Source organism: Lipotes vexillifer, unplaced genomic scaffold, assembly GCF_000442215.2.
Source record: "Lipotes vexillifer unplaced genomic scaffold, Lipotes_vexillifer_v1.1 scaffold63, whole genome shotgun sequence".
NCBI lineage: Eukaryota > Metazoa > Chordata > Mammalia > Artiodactyla > Lipotidae > Lipotes > Lipotes vexillifer.
This window is the reverse complement of record NW_006784492.1, coordinates 1,369,471-1,393,384: the sequence shown is the minus strand read 5'-3', so window position 1 is coordinate 1,393,384 and position 23,914 is coordinate 1,369,471. Positions and strand designations below refer to the sequence as shown.

The 23,914-nt window shown below is 57.1% G+C and overlaps 1 protein-coding gene across 1 annotated transcript in view; it reads right to left on the bottom strand.

The window, feature by feature from the left end:
* The window catches only part of ABLIM2 (actin binding LIM protein family member 2), a 126,051-nt gene that overhangs the window by 39,416 nt on the left and 62,721 nt on the right, over nucleotides 1-23,914 (bottom strand). Inside the window, exons 9-14 of the mRNA XM_007456866.1 lie at nucleotides 22,345-22,422; nucleotides 14,863-15,009; nucleotides 10,896-11,016; nucleotides 9,390-9,488; nucleotides 1,219-1,320; nucleotides 616-669 (exon numbers count right to left, since the gene is read on the bottom strand). Of these exons, the coding sequence (XP_007456928.1) occupies nucleotides 616-669; nucleotides 1,219-1,320; nucleotides 9,390-9,488; nucleotides 10,896-11,016; nucleotides 14,863-15,009; nucleotides 22,345-22,422 (601 nt within the window). The remainder of the gene's footprint in view (nucleotides 1-615; nucleotides 670-1,218; nucleotides 1,321-9,389; nucleotides 9,489-10,895; nucleotides 11,017-14,862; nucleotides 15,010-22,344; nucleotides 22,423-23,914) is intronic.

Here is a 23,914-nt window from a genome sequence, read left to right as displayed (position 1 = left end):
TCCGCCTGCCGATGCAGGGGACACGGGTTCGTGCCCCGGTCCGGGAAGATCCCACATGCCGCGGAGCGGCTGGGCCCGTGCGCCATGGCCGCTGAGCCTGCGCGTCCGGAGCCTGTGCTCTGCGACGGGAGAGGCCACAGCAGTGAGAGGCCCGCGTACCGCAAAAACAAAAACAAAAACAAAAAAAACACAGGACTTAAATTCTCATGGAGGAATAAATGACTGATTCTGGTTTGTTCTGTTTTACAAAGACCAGGCTGCGTCAGATTGTGGTCCAAGCACCTCCGTCCCTCATCAACTTGGCTAAAGTCAGTCAGTCTCTCAAAGTAGCATCCCTGAAGCCACACACCTAGGCCAGCTCTTGGTTACAAATCCCCATCCCCAGCCCGGCCCACGTGTGTTAGCCCTGGGTTCAGTAGGACACACCCTTTGCTGTAATTTATGAAGGGGCCTCTCGGGAGCCTACCAGCAAATTTGCACCTAATGTTTAGACTGCGGGGCCTCCGAGGTACCCTCCCCATCATGTATCAGAACACAACAGGAAGCATTCAGGAGCAAAGGCACTGCCAGGCATGCAGGGCCAACACGGCAGCAGAGGAATCCGACTGTATGTACCATGCTGCTTGTAGATGGGGGGTTTCCTATAGATGTTATCTTTGACGCCAGTGTCTGGGAAAGAAGAAAGAAAAAAAAAAAGGAGAGAACAGCAGGATGAGCAAGCAAATTGTGATGGTTTCCATTCTACCGCTTTTTTGTCAGCAGCAATCCGTCACCCAGATTTAGAGTCCCCAGCAAGGATCTAGCACCCGCCCCGGAGACTGGCACCCAGGCCTCACTCTGCACGTCAGCCTCACTCAGCCCCGATGCCACCCGCCGTGTGAGGGGGGGCAGGGGGACAGAGGTGGCTGGAGCGGGCGTCCAGCGACGACTGTGACCTGGTCAGCCCCCCTCTCTCCAGCCCATTCTCAGGGGGGCAGCCACGCCTCCCTGGGGTTTGTGGAGATTCGGAAGAAACTCAAACACGTGCCAGTTTGGGGATGCGCACACCCATTTGAGGACTTTTAAAGCATCTCGGAATTTAGGGGTGAGGGAGACGGGGAGGCTTGGGGACCACGCCACCCCCGAGGCACGGCAGCCCTCTCCCACCCCCCTGCCCCGACAGCTCAGGGGCGGACAGACGGTCTGCCTGGCGAGCGGCCGTGTGTCCTGGGCGCCTACCTGGGACATGGAAGTGGCGAGGAGCCTGCTGGTAGGTGGAGGGGGGAGGCTTGCTGTCTGAGAGCACGGAGAGGCTGGAGGTGCTCCGGCCACTTTCACTGCCTCCAGACGGGAAAGCAAAGGCGGCAAACAGAAGGCGGGAAGGGAAAAGCAGGAGAGCATTTCAAGCATGAAGGCGAGCCCCTCTCCGCTGCCTGGCGGGGCCGCCCGAACCCGCTGCCCAGGGAGAGGGACCCTCACCGACACCTCCGGGGGGCCCCACGGCTTGTTAATCCAACCTCGAGGGACCCCCTTCGCTGGCCCCGTGGTGAGGGAGCAGGTACGCCCAGGGCAGAGCCCGTATTGGTTCCCAGTTCCTGCAAAATCTGGCCTGGCCGTTGGCAGAGCTCCCTCTCCTTGGGGCGGGCACAGCCCACTGCTGCTCTGCCGTGGCTGCCATTGGAACCCAGGAAATCACAAATTCACCAAAAGTAAGCATCCCCCCACGCCCACGTCCTAAGTATCCTTGTGTAAAAAGACGCTGATTTCTTGCAGAATTCACAAATTAGCCATTCAGAATCGGGATTAAAGGGCTAGAATTCATCTACATCTGTCCTGAAGAGCCACTGAGTAAAATCTGATCAGCCACAGGAGAATAAGAGACCACTAGTATTAATCAGCTGCCGTGTTCCCAAATAAAGCTATTTTTTTTTTGCCCAGTTAAATGGAAAGAGTCCTCTGATTCTGGCCCCGAGTTTTATCCCGTCTGGATTGTCATTTCTGTTTCGCGAACAAGGTTGGATTATCAAGTCACAAATTTAGACAGCCGTGGTCACCCGCCGATCCTGCCTGCCCCCCACCACACCTACTGAGGGATGGGATGGTACACAGGGGGTGATGGGCGTCGGACACGGCACGAAAGGCATACGGCTCCTTTTAGCGAGACACGCAAAGGCACAGTGCATTTCCTCCCCTTTAGCCCCAGGAAACCCTCGCCGCGTTATGTGACAGCTTGGCAAAGGGAAATGGACACTCCTGACGTGAAAATACCCCCGGCTGGGAGCCGCAGGACCCCGAGGTGACGTGGTGATGAGGCAAAGTGAGTGCTGGGCCCAACCTGGAGGTGGGCTAATGGGGGGAGATGCAGTAGACGGGCTCGTGGGGGACGCTCTTGCCTGGTGGAGGGGTGCGCTGAGGGCAAAGGGGGGCCCGCGGGTCAGGGTGGGCTCAGCAGACCACAGCCAGAGGCCTGAACCAGGCTGAGGCCACACGGGGGCTGCTGACTACAGCTTTTGAGCACCTTCCTAGGTGCGGCACCAATTTCACCTGTCTGCGTGGATGGACCTTCAGGTAGATGACTGCCCCCCTCTTCGGGGCATGAACACTGCTTTTCCCTTAGCTGCCACCTTCCAGCACAGCACAGAGCCTTCTGGAGCCTTGCACCAGGCCAGACTCCTGCACCCGGGGAGACCACACCCATGGGCACGTAAAGAAAACCTCAGATCCGTTCTGCCGACTGTGGTTCATGCATCTCCAGGGGCAGCGGAGCATGGTGGAAGCAGGGGCTTTACATTCATCTGCTCGGACTCCAGAGCAGCTGAGGACTCTCACTTAAGGCAGCACCACTGTGCCGGGCATGTCTTGACACAGCTTCCAGTGGCCTGTTTCTCTCCACCCCTGCTCAGGTGGCTGGAGTCTCTAACATGTCACGGGACTCCTGCCCGCCCCACGGCCCCAGTCCCCAGGCCCACCGTGCAGTGTCTGACCTCACAGGCAAGACTGTGTGTGTCCTCACAGGGGAGACTGTGTGTGTGTGTGTGTGTGTGTGTGTGTGTGTGTGTGTGTGTGGGCGCGCACATACGCACACACGTATCTGAGGAGGACCACGGCTTTCACCAGGGTCAGGAGGCACCAAGCGGTGGCCGCACTGGGCTCTCAGGCCCACCTTACACCTACCATCCAGGGGCCTCTACACGGGTCAACGAACTCTTAAGACCTTGGACCTGACCCAGGATGCCTCTGTTTGCCTCCCCTTCCCCCCATCCCCTTCTGGACTTCCTTTCCAACCCTCCCCACCTGTGCAGACCCTTCCTGGGTCAAGGCTCAAGTGCAAAGCCTTCACAGAGAACATAGCCCAGCTGACCATTCCCATCTCTGGACACACCTGCCTGCCCGTTCACCGTGTTGCTAAATCATCATCAAATGCACCCTCACACAGACCCTACATGGGGTCTCTTGCAGCACATTGCTCATGACAGCCCGGTGGCCACGCCACCACGACTGCCTTTTGCAGGGGCCAGTGTCCTGGTGAGGCCCGGCCCCAGGTGCTGCTCTGAGGGCCAGCTTCTCCCGTGGGCCTTGGGGGCAAAACCCCCAACCACTGATGTCACCGGGGATGGGGGAAAGCCAGAGGTCACCCAGCTGAGTGGTAACTTTGAAAAGGCACGGAGCCCCTCGGGCCGAGGTGCGTGGCTTCTCCTGGAGATGGGTCAGGACCGAGGCCGCTTCTGACCTCTGCCAGGGAGGGGCCCTCAGCATCCTCAGGGAGACGCGAGGATGCCGGGAAGGGGACCTCTCAGAGCCGGGGAACCCCTGGCCGGTGAGTGGCCACCTCGCCTGTTTGTCCAAATTGATGCCTTGTTGCAAAGCAGTTCCGGGCAGCACGGAGCCTTCCTGCGGACCCCAAGTCATTCCCTCCGTTAGTTTACGTGCCACCGGCGCGTCGCCACGCAGGTGTTGTCTAAACGCCTTACTTTATTTGCGTTTCACCCGTTTTCCCCTTTTGTATCTGAGGATCCGTCCAGGACACCAGGCGACACTGGTCCTCACGCGTCCTCAGGCTCCCCTGGGCTGTGACCGTTCCTCAGACTCTCCTGGCGTTTCACGGCCTTGGCAGTTTTGAGAAGTGCTGGTCGGTGTTTCGCAGACGGTCCCTTGGCTGGGGTTCGTCGGGTGCTTTCCTCGTGATCGGACGGGGGTCACGGTTTGGGAGGAAGAGCGCAGAGGGGAGGCGCCCCCCTCCCATCACGTCAGGGGCACCGCCATCCACGTGGCCGACCACTGCGATTGACCTTGACCCCGCGGCCGAGGTCGTGCTGGCCAGGATTCTCCCCGTCCAGCTCCTCCTACACCCCCACTCTGTGCTCTTTGGGAGGGGGCCGCCGCGCACAGCCCACACCCGACACGGGGCGGGGGGCCCCTCCTGGAGGGTGGAGGGTCCGCGTGAATTACTGGGGATTCTTCTGCCGGGAGTTTGTCTCTTCTCCCCCAGTTATTTACTCATCCAATCGTTCTTTTATATCGGTGTGGACGTGTGGACGTTTGTACTTTGCTTTACGATCCAACACCACGTCCTTCATTCTGCTGCTCAGCTGTCCCAGCTCTGCCCTCGGGAGCCCCCTCACTTGCTCCTGTGGATCTGCTCAAGGTGACCAGAGGTGAGGCCAGCCCCCAGCCCCTTGCAGGGACCCCATGGGTCACCAAGACGTGGGTGGGTTTCCACCTGCCCCGCTCACTGCCACATGCCACCTGAGCCAGCCACGGCCACCAGGTGGAGGGCCCCAGAATGGGGGCGAGATGAAGAGGTGGCTACGGGCGCAGCGGGTAGGTGGGGGAGTGGCCTTGACCTCGTTCCGCACCTGCAGCCCCTCCTCTCGCTCTCACGCCCTGTGGGGGGCAGGCTCGGCAGTCACTTCCCGTCACTGCCCAGCAAGACGGTTTCGGCAGCATCACTTCCGCTTGCACTCACCTGCGGTCCCACGGCCTCTGCTCCTTAACAGCTGAGAAGTCAGTCTTAAACCCGACACTGTCCCGGGAGACACACTGAGGACCAAAATTCACACTAAAGCGTAAACGGCTGTCACTGGCACCTACGCTGCACGCAGGTCCTGGCAGGAGGGTGGCCCCAGGCGCCAGGACATGGTGGGAAGGTGTGTCTGGGATGGGGGTGGGTGGGAAGGAGGGGCATCTGGCCAGATCAGGGCAAGCGCTGGCCTCTCCTCTCCACCCACAGCGTCATCCACAGGGAAAATCTCCACCTAAGGAGCCAAAGAAGCTGAAGATGCTGTGAGGAGAGACCAGGGAAGGCATTTCTGCAGAGCGTGGGTGGATGCCAGGTCCCGTGACCAGCTGAGAAGAAGGCAGGCGGCCCTTGGCCGCAGGCTGGCTGCAGAGTGCCCACAGGCTGGGATGCACCAGAGCCCGTGGGCCTCAGTGAGAGGTGTCAGGGAGAAGTGGTGGCCCCATGGCCGGCAGGTGGACGCACCTGGTGAATGAGGGCCTGCCTCTGGGCTCTGCCCAGCGACCTGTCCCTGAGCCTTGGTCTCCCCAGGGGTGAGTCCTGGCAAAAGGCTGGGGCTCCTGAGGTCACAGACGGCCCTTGAAGTCAGCAGGGGGCAGAGCCGTGGGTGCCAGACTCCCCTGCATCCTGCACCAGAGAGGAGGGCAGGGGGCTTTGTCCAATTTCTGAACAAAGAGAACTGGGACCCCGAATAGCCAAAGCAATCTTGAGAAAGAAAAACAGAGCTGGAGGAATCAGGCTCCCTGACTTCAGACTATACTACAAAGCTACAGTAATCAAGACAGTATGGTACTGGCACAAAAACAGAAAGATAGATCAACGGAACAGGATAGAAAGCCCAGAGATAAACCCACGCACATATGGTCACCTTATTTTTGATAAAGGAGGCAAGAATATACAATGGAGAAAAGACAGCCTCTTCAACAAGTGGTGCTGGAAACACTGGACAGCTACATGTAAAAGAATGAAATTAGAACACTCCCTAACACCATACACAAAAATAAACTCAAAATGGATTAAAGACCTAAATGTAAGGCCAGACACTATAAAACTCTTAGAGGAAAACACAGACAGAAGACTCTATGACATAAATCACAGCAAGATCCTTTTTGACCCATCTCCTAGAGAAATGGAAATCAAAACAAAAATAAACAAATGGGACCTAATGAAACTTAAAAGCTTTTGCACATTAAAGGAAACCATAAACAAGATGAAAAGACAGCCCTCAGAATGAGAGAAAGTATTTGCAAATGAAGCAACTGACAAAGGATTAATCTCCAAAATTTACAAGCAGCTCATGCAGCTCAATATCCAAAAAACAAACAACCTAGTCCAAAAATGGGCAGAAGACCTAAATAGACATTTCTCCAAAGAAGATATACACATTGCCAACAAACACATGAAAGAATGCCCAACATCACTAATCATTAGAGAAATGCAAATCAAAACTACAATGAGATATCACCTCACACCAGTTAGAATGGCTATTGTCAAAAAATCTGCAAACAATAAATGCTGGAGAGGGTGTGGAGAAAAGGGAATCCTCTTGCACTGTTGGTGGGAATGTAAATTGATACAGCCACTATGGAGAACAGTATGGAGGTTCCTTAAAAAACTAAAAATAGAACTACCATATGACCCAGCAATCCCACTACTGGGCATATACCCTGAGAAAACCGTAATTCAAAAAGAGTCATGGACCACAATGTTCCCTGCCACTCTATTTACAATAGCCAGGACATGGAAGCAACCTAAGTGTCCATCGACAGATGAATGGATAAAGAAGATGTGGCACATGAATACAATGAAATGTTCCTCAGCCATAAAAAGAAACGAAACTGAGTTATTTGTAGTGAGGTGGATGGACCTAGAGTCTGTCATACAGAGTGAAGTAAGTCAGAAAGAGAAAAACAAATACCGTATGCTAACACATATATATGGAATCTAAAAAAAAAAAATGGTTCTGAAGAACATAGGGGCAGGACAGGAATGAAGACGCAGACGTAGAGAATGGACTTGAGGACACGGGGAGGGGGAAGGGTAAGCTGGGACGAAGTGAGAGGGTGGCATGGACATATATACACTACCAAATGTAAAATAGCTAGCTAGTGGGAAGCAGCCGCATGGCACAGGGAGATCAGCTCGGTGCTTTGTGACCACCTAGAGGGGTGGGATAGGGAGGGTGGGAGGGAGATGCATGAGGGTGGAGATATGGGGATATATGTTTATGCATAGCTGATTCACTTTGTTATAGAGCAGAAACTAACACACCATTGTAAAGCAATTATACTCCAATAAAGATGTTAAAAAAAAAAAAAAGAGAGAGAGAACTGGGGGCCAAAGCAGCCAGGAGGGAACCGGAGCAGAGCCCTGCCCACCGCAGGGCCAGTGCCCACCCGGAGCAGACCGCAGGGCACCGTGCCCCCTGACCTCAGGGACACCATTGGAAGGGCTATGACACTTAGAAATGTGGTTTCTAAACCACATTTTGCTGGGCAGTGGGGTGGGGGCCTGCCTGCCCCGCCTGCCCCCAGCACAGGATGGAAGGAAGGGCCTCGTTGCTCCTACCTGAGGTGAGTGGGCTGCCCTTCCCTCGGCCTCCCTCCCTGGCCCTCTCTCATGTGGTTGAGGATGCGGTGCTGCAGGCCGGGGGCAGCTGCCCAGGGGGCCCGTCCCGGGCCGAGGTCCCATCCTGGCTTTTCCTCAGCCTGACGCAGTAAGAACTTGAGGTGGAGGTTCTGAAGGGGCAGCGGAGGGGCCAGCACCGGGTCTGCTCTGGCTCCTGCCCCAGCCTGGACGGATGTAGGCAAAGCCGCCCCCAGGCAGCCAGCCCAGCTCACAAGGGGCTGCCCGGGGCGCGAGGCCAGAGCAGCCAAGAGGGCAAGGGTCCTGCTCTCTGGCCTCGCCTCTGGGCCGCACCTCTGCCAGGGACCCCAAAGCAGGGCCACGTCAGGCAGGAGGAAAGCCATGTGCTCTTCTGACCTTCAAGCGAAGGAGACACCTCTCCTTGGGTGACCTGCTGTGACTTGTCTAAATGTCAAATTCACTCCAGTTTGCAGTGAGTCTTCTGTCCACCTCTGGGTGAGGGCACACCCCGGCCACGCGACACCCTTGTGCCACGCGGGTGTGCAAGAGGCCCTGTGGGCTGCTCTCCCGCTCACAGGATTTTGGGCTTTTCTGCTTCTCAGAAGAGTCAGTACGTCCAGAAGAGGCCGTGAGCTGTGGGGATAGGTCCACTAAGAGGAGAGGAAGACACCCTGATGACCAGGGGTTCTCTCCTCAGTTAGGCTAATGGAGTCATGCAAACAGGTGATGATGATGCACATGAGAACCGTCCAAGTTCCAAGGAGCCCTGCCGGGTGACCATCCAATGATGGAATAATCCAGCTGAGCTGTCCTCCCTTGGCCCCTCGGGGACAGAAGATTCTCTTGAAACTTTCACCACTCAGCAAGCGTAAGGAATCAGCAAGAGATCATTGCTGCTCCTCTCGTGCCCTGGGAGTCTTTTCATGGTGTATCAATCAGCTAGGGCTGCATAACAAACGACTGCAGCTGGTGACTTACACAGCAGACATTCATTTCTCACAGCTGCGGATGCTGGAAGTCCCAGATCAAGGTCGGGCAATGCTTGGCTTTGGGTGAGGCCTCTCTTCTTGGATGAAGACAACTGCTCTGTCCTCACGTGGCCTTTCCTCTGAGCGCGTGCAGAGAGAGCGTCTGTTCCTCTTCGTAAATGCCGCCCACGCTATCAGATTAGGGCCCCACCTGTATGACCTCACGTAACCCTAATAACCTCCTAAAGATCCCTTCTCCAAATGCAGTCACACTGGCCGTTGGGACTTCAACATATGAATTTGGGGGGACATAATTCAGTCCGTAACATACGGACTGAAAAGGAATTGGTCCTTTTCCTGGTGTGATTCACACACGTGTGCCTGGGCATGGGTGGGGAAGGCGGGTGGGTCTGCGCCCTGGGACGAGTTGCAGCCGTGCGGGGTGTGCCTCTCGCCCGGCCACCAGGAGCTGAGGTCGTGGACATCTCCACACTCTGTGCCTTAGCATTTGCTCCCGATAAGCACGGCTAGCGGTCCCCGCACCTGCCGAGCTGACGTGGGAAAGAAAAGGAGATGACTTAGGGAAAGGCTCTGGGCACCAGCCCAAGGGTGGGCGCTGGGTAGGTCCTAGACCCCTCTTCCTGCCTCGCCGCTGGCTCCCTGGCACAAGTTACTTCCTGGGAACGTGTACACACCGACAGAGCTGGACACACAAGATGCAAAGCGGGGAGCATGGGCGTGAGACATGGGCTCGGGGAAGCCATGCGGCGCACACAGGACAGCAAGACACAGACGCACGGCCGGCCCTGCACCACAGCCCGCAGCCCTGAGCGCCTTACCTCGGAAGTAGGGGATGTAATGATGTCTGAACACGGATGTAGGGCTTGGGTGTTGGGACAGGGACAGGCAGCTACTGGTACCAACACTCACAGTACCAGCTGCGGGCAACAGAGAACAAGTCAGAGTCGGCCCTGCGCTCGGGGCCACAAAGCTGCAAAATATTCCTAGGCCCCGCTCTGCTAGGAACATTTGTGCTTCCTCTCTCGAGGAATGCACACCTTTCTGAGGCACCCGAAGGGGTGCCGCTAAGTACACTTTGGGCCAGTCTGCTCCGGGTTCCAACCGAGGAAGCCCTGCCCTCTGGGGTCAGGGTGGCAGCGCCCCCAGGCCTGCTGGGTGGGAGCTGCTGGCCCCTGAGCCCTGCCCACTGCCCCACTTAGGGGGCTCCTGGGGATCCAGGGCCCAGGTGGAGGGCAGCTGGCCAGACCAGGGAGTGATCTGTCACCTGACAGGCACCCCGGCCTTGCCCAGGAGAGATTCGGGTCATAGCTCTGGGGTGACCACCTGACCAGGCACAACCAACAAGGCCAGAAGACCCAAATATGGTGGGCAGGGGTCAGCAGAGGCTGACAGCCCTTCTCCTGGACTCACCTGCTCGCCTGGTCACTCGCTCACTCACTCATTCATTCATTCATCCATTCACTCACTCACCCACTTTCCAAACATCTACTGAGCAGTATGTACCAGGCACATTGCAGGGAGTCCATGAAAATAACTTTGCAAATGAATGAGACTTGATTTTTCCACAAGGGCTGCAAAAATCAGAGTCGAGTCCATGGAGGTGAGGATAGAGCCATGCAACAGCTGGCCGAAGAGGAGATGCTTGGAAAAAAATCCCTCAGGAAGCAGCCTCTGTGTGGAGTCCCTGTGGCTTGGACACACTGAGGGCAACGCGGATTTTTAAAAGGGAAAGGAATGGAATACGTAGCTGGGAGCCAGGCGGGGGATGAGGTGGGATGGGGTAGAGGACCCTCCTCGGGCTTCTCCCCACTGGGAGGGGGCTGGCAGTGGCCCCTTGCAAATTTTCCCATGGGGACAGCTGTCCTTGGGGCCACTAACCCAGCTACCGGCGAACGGTCAACGCATATGCTGACTCTAGTTTTTGTGCGCTGACTTTGTCTTCATAGTGCAAACCTTCCCAGAACCACGCGAGCTTGGAACTAAGTTACTTCCGGTCTCCTGCCCTTTGTGCTGTTTTACCTTCCTGACATCTCTTGCTACTGACACATGAGCTGGATTCTATGTGCTCAGCGCTGCCATGGTGCTTCACAGGACGGCTCCTCTAACCAACGGGGTAACCAGCTGCCTCTGCACTTAACCTCCCTGCCCCGGCAGCAGACGGCCTTTTCATTCATTAAAAGCACGGGCTCTCCATCACCCACTGGCAATCCCACGCCCTGTCGGTCGTTTTTCCAGGCGCTAAAGTAAGAGACAGACTCATAAGAGGAAAAGCCACAAGAAGCACAGCTTCACGGGGGTAAAAGAGGCCGCGGGGGGGCATGTACCTGGACGGCTGTAGTGCTGGGGCGACCGCAAGGTCGGAGTGTAACGGCCGAGGCTGACCGACCCGGTGGAGCTCGGGCTGGAGGTCCGGCACTGCTTGTAGGAGCGGTCATCCTGATACCCCTGGGAGAAGACAGCCTGGTGAACCCTGGCACCGAGAGCACCGCCCACCCGTATCCACCCACCCCTCCGCCCTCCACTTGGCGTTTGCTCCTGACCCAAGAGGCTGACTCAGCACGGCCCCAGGACGCAGTCCCCCCACCTGCCAGGGCACATCTGAAGAGCCAGATGGGGGGGGCTGGCCTTGGTGCTGACACTCCCCTCGGCCTGAGCATCGTCCCAGGTATTGGAGCATCGTACCAGGTACTGGAGGTGCTGACACTCCCCTTCGGCCTGAGCATCGTACCAGGTACTGGAGGGCAGGGTCCCGCCCACGCCTCCAGCAGCCCCTCCTTGTAGCTGGGGCTCCCACAGAGGAGGCAGAGGCACCTGCATCCACCTATGTCTTTCAGCTCCCCTCTTGCCCCATCCTTCCCGGCACCCAAGACCCCTCGGAACACAGTTTGAGAACCACTGAGATTCTGTATTCCCCCCGCCCTGGCCCAGAAGCCCAGCTGAGTCAGACCCACAAGCACTGACAACGCAGACTCCATTCAAGCAGGATGGCCACTGTCTGGGGTGGTCAGGGCAGGTGACAGGTGGCGTGAGATGGCGTGGCACTATGGCACGGGGGCAGAGCAGACCGCCCGCCTGCCACAGCTCGGCACGTTGGCCTGAGTCACGACACGGGCCAGTGTCCTGCCGTGGGGTGGACGCTGCCGCTTTGCCCCTCCAGGCTGGCGTGGGATGAGTAATGGAAGACTCTGGGTCTGGCGCTCACGGCTCCCACGCCCTTCCAAGCTGACCTTCTGCCTCCTAGGGCTTGCTCTTTAGCAGAACGCACGGAGCCACCGTCCTTAAAGCTTGCCTGTGTGCCCACCTGCACGCTCCGCTCAGGCAGGCCTCGTGCTGGGAGCACACCTGCCAGGGCCACCCACACTTCACCCTGAGCCCCTTGGGCCTGGCCCATCCCGGCCATGGGCACACTCTCTCCCCTGGGATGGCTACAGCCCTGCAGTCTCGTCTCCATCCCCAGGCATCCTCTGCACAGCCCTGTTGGCCAGTTTACACCATACAGATGTCCTGTCTTCTCGCCTGCACCGTGCCCGGGGCTCGCGGCCACATATGGGCGCGGCAGCTCGGTGCTAGTTGCCTACGTGCAGGCTTTGGCTGTCGTGTTCCTGGACCCAAGGTCTGATGCCCATGCAGACTGGAGTCTGATTGGTGGCTGTCTGTGTCGCGGATCAGTTTTGAGAAACAAGAAAAACGAGCGGGCTGCTAATTCATGCTACCTGATAGAGAAATGCTTTCAGCACATTTGTCCTCGAGGACCCAAGATATTCCCATTAAGTCCCACTTGGAGGCGCATGACGTGGCCCAGGCTAACCCAGCCCCTGGACTTTTTCTCTAAAGAAAGCCGTGACCCAGACCTCAGATCAGACACAGGTGTCCCACGTGTCCGTATCGCAGGGCCGGCAGACACAAGGGAAGCATGCAGATGAGATACGATTATAAAAATAACCAACGGCGAGAAGGAAGCCCCGGCCTCAGAGGGTCACGGCCTGATGCCACAGTCAAGGGCCTGGGAGACCCTCCAGGGGAGCCCCGGTTGGTTATCTTTACCATCCGGGCGGCAGCGCCATGAGCAAACGGGGTAGGCCGGGGGCGGTTACCTCGGGCGGCGTCGGCGAGAGCAGCCGCGGGGACTGTGGACACAACACAGAGTTACCTGTTAGGCCCAGCGCCTGGTGGTCACTCGGGGGGGGAGAGCGCCCCGGCCCAGGCTCATCTGCACCACGGACCCTCCTCCACACGGCAGGGAACCCCAGCACGAGACCCGACACACGTTCCAAGACCTCCGTTTTGGAGACACACGGTCAATGGCACCCGAGGAAAAGGTCCCCAGGACAGTCCTCTCTGCGGATGAGCCTGGACCTTGTCTCATTCTGGCCCGCCCCCGCCCTGCCTCTCCCCCACGAGGACCCATTTCCTAAGGGAAGACTGTTGGCTCCAGGCGTTGGGTGGCCACACCCTGTGAGCCCATCACCCTTGGGTTTCTTCCGAAGAGAGAAAAGGGGCCCAGAGAAAGGAAGCGCGATTCGGAGCCTCGGGGCTTGGGGTGAGGACCAGTGTGCGGGGTAGGGGGGTCATCGGGGCCCTGGGGAGCGGTGACCGGCCTCCCCGGCCAGGCACCTCCCGCTGGAGCAGGTGAGCACCGCCTGCCACCTACAGACGTGTTACCAGGACTTAAGGAGGGAGCGCCTGGCAGAAGGGGCTCTGGAAATGGGGCTTCCAGGCAGGAAAGCTCACCCGTCTCCCCCTCTCCTGGACAGGTAGGAAGACGCTGTGGGGAGTTTCCAAGGAGGAGCCCTGGTGACTGGGGACATTTTCTCGTACCATTAGAACGGCAAGGGGAAAGTGTTTCCCAATCTTCCCATTTCATTGAAGGGGAGACTGAGGCTCAGAAAGGCTGGCAGATCTCTGTGCTTCCAGCCCACTGCCCTTCCCTCTGCTAGCTTCCCACACTCGGATGAACTGCTGGAAGGCTGCAGTTCCCGAGAAGCAGGGGAAGCGGTCTGGCCCCGAGGCCAGGGTTTGTTCAGCTCAGCGCACTGACCCACGTTCTGTGGCCCACTCCACCATTTACCCACAGAAGGGCTCCCACAGAGAACACCTCTGAGCAGCCTCCCAGCCGGGGCATGGCAGGGCCTGCGGAGGGCAGAGGCCTCGAGGTCCCACGAGATGGAGGAGGGGCAGAACCCCAATACCTCGCTCTGGGCAATGGCCGCAGCCGGCACGGAGGCAGCAGTGACCAAGGTCAGCCACGAGGGCCCAAGCCCCAGCTCTGCCCCCGTGAGCAGCACGGTCCTGGGCCCTCACCCTCGTTCTCCCTCACCCTCGTCTTCTCATCTACATCCTGGGACGGTCATTCCCAAAGTGCTGGGCCACAGGAAGTGGAGCGACGCAAAAGCCCAGTGTCAGCGCAGAGTGAGAGCGGGCCTGAGGAACGGGTGATGACTGTGATATCAGCGACAAGGGCTAGCCACTGCAGCATGACCCGTGAGTGTGCTGTGGACCCCTGGATCCCTGGGCTGTTCCCACCCTGCCCTCACGCCCCGCAACTGCGCCAGCTGCTGGACCACAGCAGGTGTCTGCCAGGCTGGGCTTGCCTGCACGACCCCTTCGAGCCTGGCGCCCCGGAGCCTCGGCTACACCTTGGGAGACTCCGAGTGGGGCGCCCATGCCGGGCCACCACACGTGACCGGCGCACAGACACGGCCGACAGCTGGCAAAACACGCCTCCTCTCCATCCCAGGCACCCCCATGGCCCGGTCACAATGAAGTCTCAGAAAGGAAAAGCGACTCCACCAGCAAATCCCAGGGTAAATGGAGAGAGGCGGCCGTGGTTAGGAAGGCCCAGCAAAGGACACTGCCCACGGGACAGCGGGGGAGAAGGCATCTGGGGCTCAACCAGGGGTCAAGCCAGCTCGGGGAGCTCACGGGACGGAGGAGTGGGCCAGGGCTGGGAGAGCCGGAGGGTGGCCCGGAGCGCTCTGGACAAAAGAACAGGATACATTTCCCAACTTAAGAAAATAAAGAGACTCTCGCTTTGCTCCTGTCACCTTCCTGATCGCCAGCGAGATTTCTGCTTTCTGCGCCCGCCGAGGGGGCCTGTCCAGACCCTCTCCGTCAGTGTGTCTGCGAGGAGCAGTTCGGGGCCAGAGCACACTGGGAATTCTTTAAAGAGGAGGCGCAGGTTATCTGAGGGGGTAAAGTAGGCTGAGGCCGCCGGACGGCCGTGGGGACGGACGCCAAGGGGACCGGTTATGGGTTTCATGCCCCGCAGGCTGGCCCCGGCCCGGGCCGTACCTCGCTGCAGCTCTGCCTGTCCCCCACCGAGTGGCTGATGAAGGGGGAGTAGGAGATCATGTCGGGGCGGTCGATGCTGTAGATGGCCTTGTTTTTAGGGAGAGCGGCCAGGTCTCTGTAGTCAAGGATCTCATCACCCAGCTTGGCCTGCGAGAGGAAGGAAAGAGACGAGGGGGTGGTTAGACCCACACCTGGAGGCGTGGTCGCTCGGCAGCCATGGGTAGAGGTGGGTCTGAGCGAAACGGGGCCAGGGGGCAAAGGCATGGGGAAGTCTCGTGGCACACGGACCTGCGTCCCCGCAGACAGTGAGAACTCAGCCCATGGTCTAAATACACACATAACCACACACACACACATCTATGCTTGCATACATACATACACACGTACGTGTAAAAAAATACATGTGTGCGGGCACTGAAAACACACATATACACACGTATATGCATGCATGCATACAAATACACACTTGGATGCATGCATACAAAGACATGCACACACACAAATAACGTGCATGCAGGCACAGAAAACACACACATGTAGACATGCATACAAACGCACACATGGATGCATGCATACACACACATGCACAGAGTATACTTGTATGCATGCAACACACATACACACGTGTGCACGCATAAAATACATACGTACGTAAAAGATGTGCATACATGCATTTAAACACATGCACAATGTGTGCATGCATGTATGCACACATGCAAACACCCAACACGTACATGCAGACCCGCACGCACAATATACGTATGCACACAGATGTGTACATATGCACGCACACAGGGAACATGCCCGCCTACAACTGTGGAGGGGAGACACTGACACACCCACACCTCCGCATACTCACTCGCACCCACACAACCTCACCCACCAAACTAGTACACACGTACACACCTCCCTACCCAGCCACTCACACACATACACTCAGGGCTTTGGAGTGCTTTCAATACGCAGCCGACTGCCTGCGGCTTGCTGGCCAGCTGTGTGACCTCAGCAAGGTCACTGCAGAGGTGCTCACTTGTGGTGACGCACCTGGAGCCACCACATCTGCTTAGGTGAGGTCCACCTGGGTGCTCGCTCCCCTGCGATTGGGCCCGGCCTCCCCTGCACCGCCCGCGGGCCCCTCCTCCTGGCTCCGGGGGCTGCCTGGGGGGCGCGTGACTGACTGGACAGGCCTTGGAGCGGGGTGGCCGCCTCAGCCTGGCTCTCACAGCAGGGCCGAGGTTCCCCCCCCAAACACCGGTCTCAGTCCCCGTGTCCCTGCAGCACCCCTCCCGCGCCGGCGGAATGTTTACAGCCCACGAGCCCAACGGAGGGGAGGGCGTGAGTCCCCAGCCTGCTCCCAGCACGAGCCAGTTCCTGGCGCGGCGGATGCCCAGGCTCCCATCCCTCCTGGAGCTGACACACCAGTCACCTCCTTCCCCCGGGTCCCCTCTGAGGATTAATCCCAGCCTGGCATTGCCAGCCGCAGGCAAAGCTGGCCACTCGGGCTGCCCCCGCTGGCTCGGCTCGACCCCCAAACCCAGCAGGAACCGTCATCTCAACCTCGGCCCCCCTCGGTGCCCCCGGCCTCCTCTCTTCCCCTTCCCAGACCCAGGCGGCTCTGGTCAAGGCCCTCACTGCCCACGTCCCTATCCAGCCACAGCCTCTGGGGGGCTGTCCCGCCAGCAATTCTTCTAACAAACGCCACCAACAGCAGCGTGACACTACACCCTCCACCCTGGACAGCACCGGGCTGGGCCCGCGAAGGGGGCACTCACAGGACGTCCTCTTCACAGAGGAAGAACCGGAGCCCAGAGAGGCTGGGTAACTTGCCCAGAGTCACACAGCCAGGGAGGAGGCGCAGGCTGTCTGAGTCCAGAGCCATGCTCTCTGCCATGGCTCTCTCTCCTCCCCGCCAGGGCCACGTCGCTCAAACTCCGGCTGCACCCCGTCGTCCTCCAGCTCACATCCTCTGGCAGCCCCTTCCGGGATGGGTGACACAGCCCTCACTGCAGTTTCCAAACCTGGCCTTGATGTTTGCAGCCCATTCATCATAAGGTGTCTCGTCCTTGTTCCCCCAGTGTGCCAGGCTCAGCCTCCACCCTCCAGCTTTCCTTTATCCTCTGAAGTCCGGCAGCCCACCTCCTCCAGGAAGACTTCCCTGACCACCAACTCCAAGGCTCACGTGACTCGCTGGGTACGCTAGGGGCAATCCCTGCCATCTGTGACGCAGGTTGAGGGAGTGAACACCTGATGTCTCAGATCTCTGGCGATTCCCTTGGGAACCCTGGGCAACGTTCAGAAGACCTGAGTTCAAACCCTGAGTCTGTCGTTTGTAACTGTGGTGCCGCCAGATCGGCATTTTTTGAGCTGCTCCTCTCTGCCTTCCGGGGAAATCTGAACTCAGGCCCCCTGGGGACCTGGCCCTTGTGTATGTGCTCATTCAAGCCTCTCACTCCCCAACCCATGCCCCTTGTCACGCTCAACCCCTTAGTTTCCAGAACATCCAGAGCCTGAGTGAAACGGAGCAGGACCCTATGGTGCTTCCACCCATGTCCTCCGCCTGCCTTTTGTCTGTAGAAAAACTTCAGCCAAAGAATAAGTTTAATCAGAGAAGTGAGAAGATGCAGAAACAAAGGAAAACCGTCAAAGGAGACCAAATGATAATAGTTTAATCATTAAGCAAAGTCAAAGACCTTTAGTTCCTCCTTAAGGGCTACAGATAATATTCTGAGCCGTATCCTGGGAGCTGCTTTATAGATACTGAAACCCCAGCAGGTATTAGAAGTGAACTACATGATGACCAGACTGTAGCCACGACGTAAGCGGCCACGATTCCAAGAATTGGCCTCAAGGAAATGGGAATAAAGTGACCCTGGAACCGAAGACGAACTGTACTTAAAACAATCAAGATGACGCCGGTCGGACAACCGATGACCAATTTCAAGATGACAGTCACAGCTGACTGTGCTGTTTCTGCATGTAGCCCCCTCCCTGCGCCTATAAAAGCTCTTGCCCAGTGATTGTCAGCGGGGGGAGTCAGCCTTTGGACAGGAGCCCACCCTCCTCTACCTCGCCCTGGTTGCCGGCATCCAAAATAAAGCAACGTCTCCTTTCCACCAGCCTTGCCTCTTTATTGGCTTTTGAGCGGCGAGCAGCTGGACCGCACTTTCGGTTACATGAGGGCTTGGTACATGCTGTTCCCTCCCTCCGAAATGCCGTTGCCAGGCCTCTTTGCCCAGCTCATCCTCCGGTCCTTCCAGATTCAGCATGCTTCCCCTCCACCACCTGAGGTGGATGTTTTTCTCCTGTGAGTAAAGGTGCTGATTTCGTTGGCGCATCTGTCTCCTTTTCTCCTAAGGCTGGTGGCTCCTGGGGGTTCAGGACCCTGATTCACCATGGAGTCCCTCTCCCTAACTCCATGCTTGACACGGCACAGGTCCTCGGGGCAGGCGTGCCGAATTGAGCTAAAATCGATTGCGCATTTGCCAAAGCCAGCTGGGTTCTCTGGGTCTTTGTCTCCCCCTGAAAATGGGAATACCACCCGGGCCCTGTCCATCTGCTGGATTTCGTGACCATCAACACAGCTCGATATAAAGGGCGATGCTGCCGTGGGGCTGGGAGAGGCCGGCATTCACAGGTCACCGTGGAGGCTGTGTCCGCCCACCCACCTCTGTCCTGCTATGATCGCAGCGCTCAGTGCCCGCTGGCTTTCTCAGCCCCAGGGGCACAGTCAACAGCATCCGCCTTGCCCTGACAGAGGGGATCAGGGAGGCAGCCCGACGATGCCAACTGCCACCAACACGACCCTGCTCAGAAAGAAGCCTGCTCGCCCCCAGCTGGCCGGCTAGGTGGCTGTGCTCCTGGCTCCTCAGCATTTGTCCTGCCCAGCGGGGCTCACAGATGCATTTCCCTGCATCCAAGTCCCGGCGGTTGCCATGACAACGGGCTATGTTGTCTAATTGGCGGAAGGCCACTGGAGTGTGTGTATGTACAAGTGCTTTCCCTTAGCTTTCTTCTCTCCTATACTGTATCCAGCATAACAAACAATAAGATATGACCATATATGATGTTATAGCTATAATATAATCCTACCGATGATACAATCTAATGATGCTGCTTTTGTGCTATGCCGACTCACTGCTTTATTGCCATGGTGAAGAAAGGTTACAAAACAATATAGCCAATGTGACCTCGTTTTGTTAAAAAAGAAAATACACGCACACAGAGAAAAAGAGACCTAAAGGGCATACTTCAAAATATTAACAGTGGCTACTCTGGCTGGGAGGATTATAAATGGTATTCATTTTCACCTCTGCACCAATCACTATTTTGTTGCTAATAAATGTGGGTTACATTTGTAATAAAGAAAAAGGCAGTGAAAAGATTACTTTTAAAACCCCACAATTTATTGAGCGCCTACTGTGTGCATGTTTTATCCTAGATACTAAGGTGAGTGAGGCACGGCCCCTGCCCGCCAGGAGCTCACAGCCCGTGTGGGAGACGGTAGCCACATCACATGATGAATTCCCTGCCATTCCTGCACACAGGGACATCGCGGGGAATTGATCTCTTCCTGATGGGCAGGAAGGGAGAGGGAGGGAGAGGAGGCTGCATTTGAGAACAACCATCCCACAGCAGGCGTGTCCCAGGCGGCTGGCATCCTCTTAAGCACGCTGAGCTGGTGCATGGATTGGGACCCCCGTCCTGAGGTCCTGAGTGTGCCCAGCGCTGAGTAGAGTCGGGTGCACAGTAGGGTGACAGGAGATACCAACAGGGAGATGGAAGGAAGAGCAGAGGGGCTGAGCCTGAGATAAGAAGGGCACATGCTTGACCAGACTCTCATCTCCTCAGTGAAGGAACTGCATGGATGTGCACTGCCAACTGGTGCTGATACCAACCCTGACTTGGGAGGGATGGCCAGGGTGGGACGTTCCCGGCTGGGCGCTGGCCATGGTGCTGGGAGTCCATGTGTTAGAAATGGATGCAGGTCCTTGGATGGTGGCTCCATGACTCAGAGGCTGTGACACAGACCAGCTTCTGCACCTCTCTGAGCTGCATCTAACTGGGATGCTGAGAGGCAAAAGGAGACAGCAGAGTACACTCCTTGGTACCCAGGACTCAAGGCACCTCTGGAGTGTCAAACAAACAACTGGCGTTTCAGACTCAGGAGACAGGATCAAATTAATTCGCCCGAGGTCTTCTATGTACTTATTTTTTTTTACTTTTAAAAAATATAGCAGTGTGTACACTTCAAGGTCTTCTGTTTAAAACTGGAACCCAGCACACTCGTATTAGCTGAGCGAGAAGTCTGTCTCGGCTGGGACGGTGCGACCAGCTGGAATCTACCTCGGCTGAAGGTACACCCAGCTGGTGGGAAACTTCTCTGCCCACCATAATCCTGGTGGGCTCCCCAAGGGCGGGGAGGCCACGTGACCCGATCAAGGGGCGTGGACTTGGCTGTGCTGAGAACTGCCAGGTGGAAGAAGGGACCCAGCAGGGCTGGTTTTCAGCACTGAGCAGCGGGGTTCCCTGGGAAGAACCCAAGCTCTGTGGTGGCAGAGACCTGGGTTCAAAGACAGCTCCACTGCTTACCGCTGCATGACCTTTAAAGTAACAGTGATCACAGAGCCCAGGGACTCTGGTCACCGCTCACTGCACCGTTACATGGTCACTACCGTACCTAAGCCTCTTACGAACACCAGTTTGTTCAAAAAATAATAGTTCATGTTTAATGAGCAGTTGACCAGCAGTAGCTGCAGTCTGGGGACACGACCATGCCTGGCCGCATGCCGAGTGCTTCACAAATACGATCTCATTCAAATAATAATAGTCATTATTATTCATGATGATGATGGTATTTGGGGCTAAACTGTGGCCCCCCCAAATTTCTATGTTGAACCACTAGCCCCCAGCACCACAGAAGTGACTACATTTGGTGATATGGGCCTTTAAAGTGGTGATTAAGGTAAAAAGGGGTCATTAGGGTGGGATCTGATCCAGTACGCCTGGTGTCCTTCTGAGAAGAGGAGGTTAGGACACAGACGTGCACAGAGGGACGACCATGTGAGGACACAGGGAGAAGACGGCCGTCTACACATCCAGGAGAGAGGCCTCAGAGGGAACCAACCCTCCAAACACCTTGACTCAAGACTCCTAGCCTCCAGGACGGTGAGAAGATACATTTCTGTGGTTGAAGCCCCCTGGTCTGCGGTGCTTTACGGCGGCCCCGGCAAATGAGCACAGATGTCATAACAGTAATCCCAGCGAGTGAGCGTTTCCTGTCCTCCCTCTGGGCTCAGGGCTGTGCCCGGGGCCTCCCACTCAGTACCTCAGTGGCCCTGGGCAGCCGGCACTGTGAGTCCCCAGGTACAGGTGAGCTCCCAGAGGCTCAGAGAGGCTAACATCTCGCCCAAGGGCACACAGCTGCCTGGTGACTTCATGCTGCCTTTCTGAGCCTCCGGGTTTGCATCTGCAAAGGGTCATCCTGCGATTTACTCTCTGGACTAGAACCCTTGTTATTATCACCTATCGGAATTAGGGTCAGGAATGGCCCTAGCCCAACTAGAATGAGAGTTTGGGGAGTCAAAAGCAGTGTTGAGAAGAGCGAATCCCATCCCCATCGTGTGAGAGAAAAATGAGGCCCTGGCCGGGTGGCAGGGGGGATGAGAGAGGCGACTCGTCCCAAGTCACCGGCTGTCCTTCAGGTGGGCAGCTGGACCAAGACACCCAGTCCAGGGCTCGCCCCTTCCCCTCCCCCACCCTGCACAGGCTCTTTCCCAGACAATGAAGTTTGCCACTTAGCCAAGTAAACTAGCAAATAATTACAACCATTTCTAATCTTCCATTTCTAATCCCACCACCCAGAGGTAACTGTTATTAACTATTCGTTAAAAAGTTCCCAATCATTTTTAGACTTGTATGTGCACGTACACACATACACACACAAATACCCATACCCATAATACACACGCACGCACACACACACGTGCACATATACACAGATGCGTACGCACATACACACACACACATACCCATACATACATATGCACACAAATACATACACACACAAATGAAAGTGGGATCACACAACATACATCACCCTTCACATGTTTCTCCTAAAAACACGTTAGGAACTTCCCACGGCAGCGGGCACAGATCTGCACCGTTATTTGTGACACGGGCCCAAGTGTTATTTACGCAGGTGAGTCCTGGCTGTGGGGATGCGGATGTGACTCACCGACACCTCTGTAACCACAGCTGTGAGCACACCTCTCTGCGCACCTGTCGCCACATCACGGGGCGGCCGTGGTCGCACAGCACATCCACACTGGAGGCTCCGACCCAGCCTCACGGTCTGCCCCAATCTCTCCCGCGGCCTCCGGTGGGGGGGGTGCTGGCCCCGGCCCCCCACTCCGAGGGCACACTCATCAACAACCCCGGGCCCCGGGGCCCCTCCGCACTCTCCACAGAGAGAATCCAACTTACATAAATCACGCGGCTCGGAGACCCTGAGGTGCTGGAAGCAGGGACGGAAATGATGCTCTCTGAAGAGGCTCTGGTTTCCTAGGAGAGGAGATAGGAGGAGGCTGAAGCAGACCGTCAACGAGAAGAACCTTTCAGAGGCAATTCCACGCCAACAGAAATGCCGGCTCACGAGATACTTTTTACTTGCACGTTGGAAGAATTCTTAAACATGCAGGCTTGCATGGACGACAGCACAGCTGTAATCAGAAGACACAGCAGGTGACCCTGGCTGCAAGCAAAGCAGCCACGCTTTCAGCGCCGGCTGGAATCGATCCTGTGATCACCAAGCTTTCACGGCGTCAAAATTATCTGTTTTTCGGAGGGTGAGAGCAAGCGGTGCAGTTTCCGTGTTTCTGCGCGCTCCAACGGCAAAGGCAGAGCTGCGCCGCTCAGAGACCTTATTCTCCACGTGGAGAGCACGGGGGACGCACTGCAGTCTGTTCTGCCAGCCCCGCCTCCGTTGTCTGACTCGGCGCCCGCCACGTCTGCGGCCTGCTCCTCGCGTGCCCACCGCGGCTTGGAACCATCCCCCCGCCCCTCCTCCCTCGGTTCCGACCATGACTCCTGCACCCCCGACGTGACAGCCCCGAGATGACTGTCCATCTCTTCCACTCCCCCACGTCAGGCCCCCCCATCGCTGCGAGGACCCTGCCTGTCTCCAGCTCCCACCCCACTCGCTGCACCTGTGTCCATCCCCACCTGTCGGGCGTGACCGGGCAGCTCCTGGACCCTCTCCTGGTCCAGCCCTCACCCCTGCTGGGACCACCCACGTACCTAACTGTGCACACCTCCCACTTGCCCCATCTAAACGGGACCCATCTTCACAAAGGGCCCCCCTCTCCCTACCCACTCACGGCTCCTCTCTTATTTTCTAAGCAGGCCCCTTCCTCCCACCCCCTGGAATTCCGTCCAGCCCCTCTCAGTGGTCCACACCCGCTGCAGTGGTGCCAGCAGCCTGGGAGGGGCCGCATTATGAACTGAATTGCATCCCTCCAAAACTCATACGTTGAAGTCAATACCCCAGTACCCCAGAATGTGATTATATTTGGAGGTATAGGGCATTTAAGGATGCAATTAGGTTTAAACGGAGTCTTTAGGACAGGCCTGGATCCAATCTGACTTGTGTCCTTATAAGAACAGGAGACTAGGACACAGACATGCACAGAGGGATGACATGTGAGGACACAGGGAGAAGACGGCCCTCTACACGCCCAGGAGAGAGGCCTCAGGAGAAACCAACCTGCCCACACCTTGATCTTGGACGTCCAGCCTCCAGGACTGTGAGAAAATACATTTCTGCTGTTTCAGATCCCCAAGTCTGTGGCATTTTGTACGGCAGCCCCGGGACACTAACACCCATCATGGACGCCGCCAAGTGGATGACCCCCAGCTCTGGCTACACTCAGCACAACACCAGCGAGAATGGGATAACACCAGGACCAGATGTGAGGCCGATGCGGTAGTTGGAGGGACAAATCTGAAAGGCATAGGGGGTGGTGCCTGGGTAAACCTCATTGGGAGCCTGGCTCTG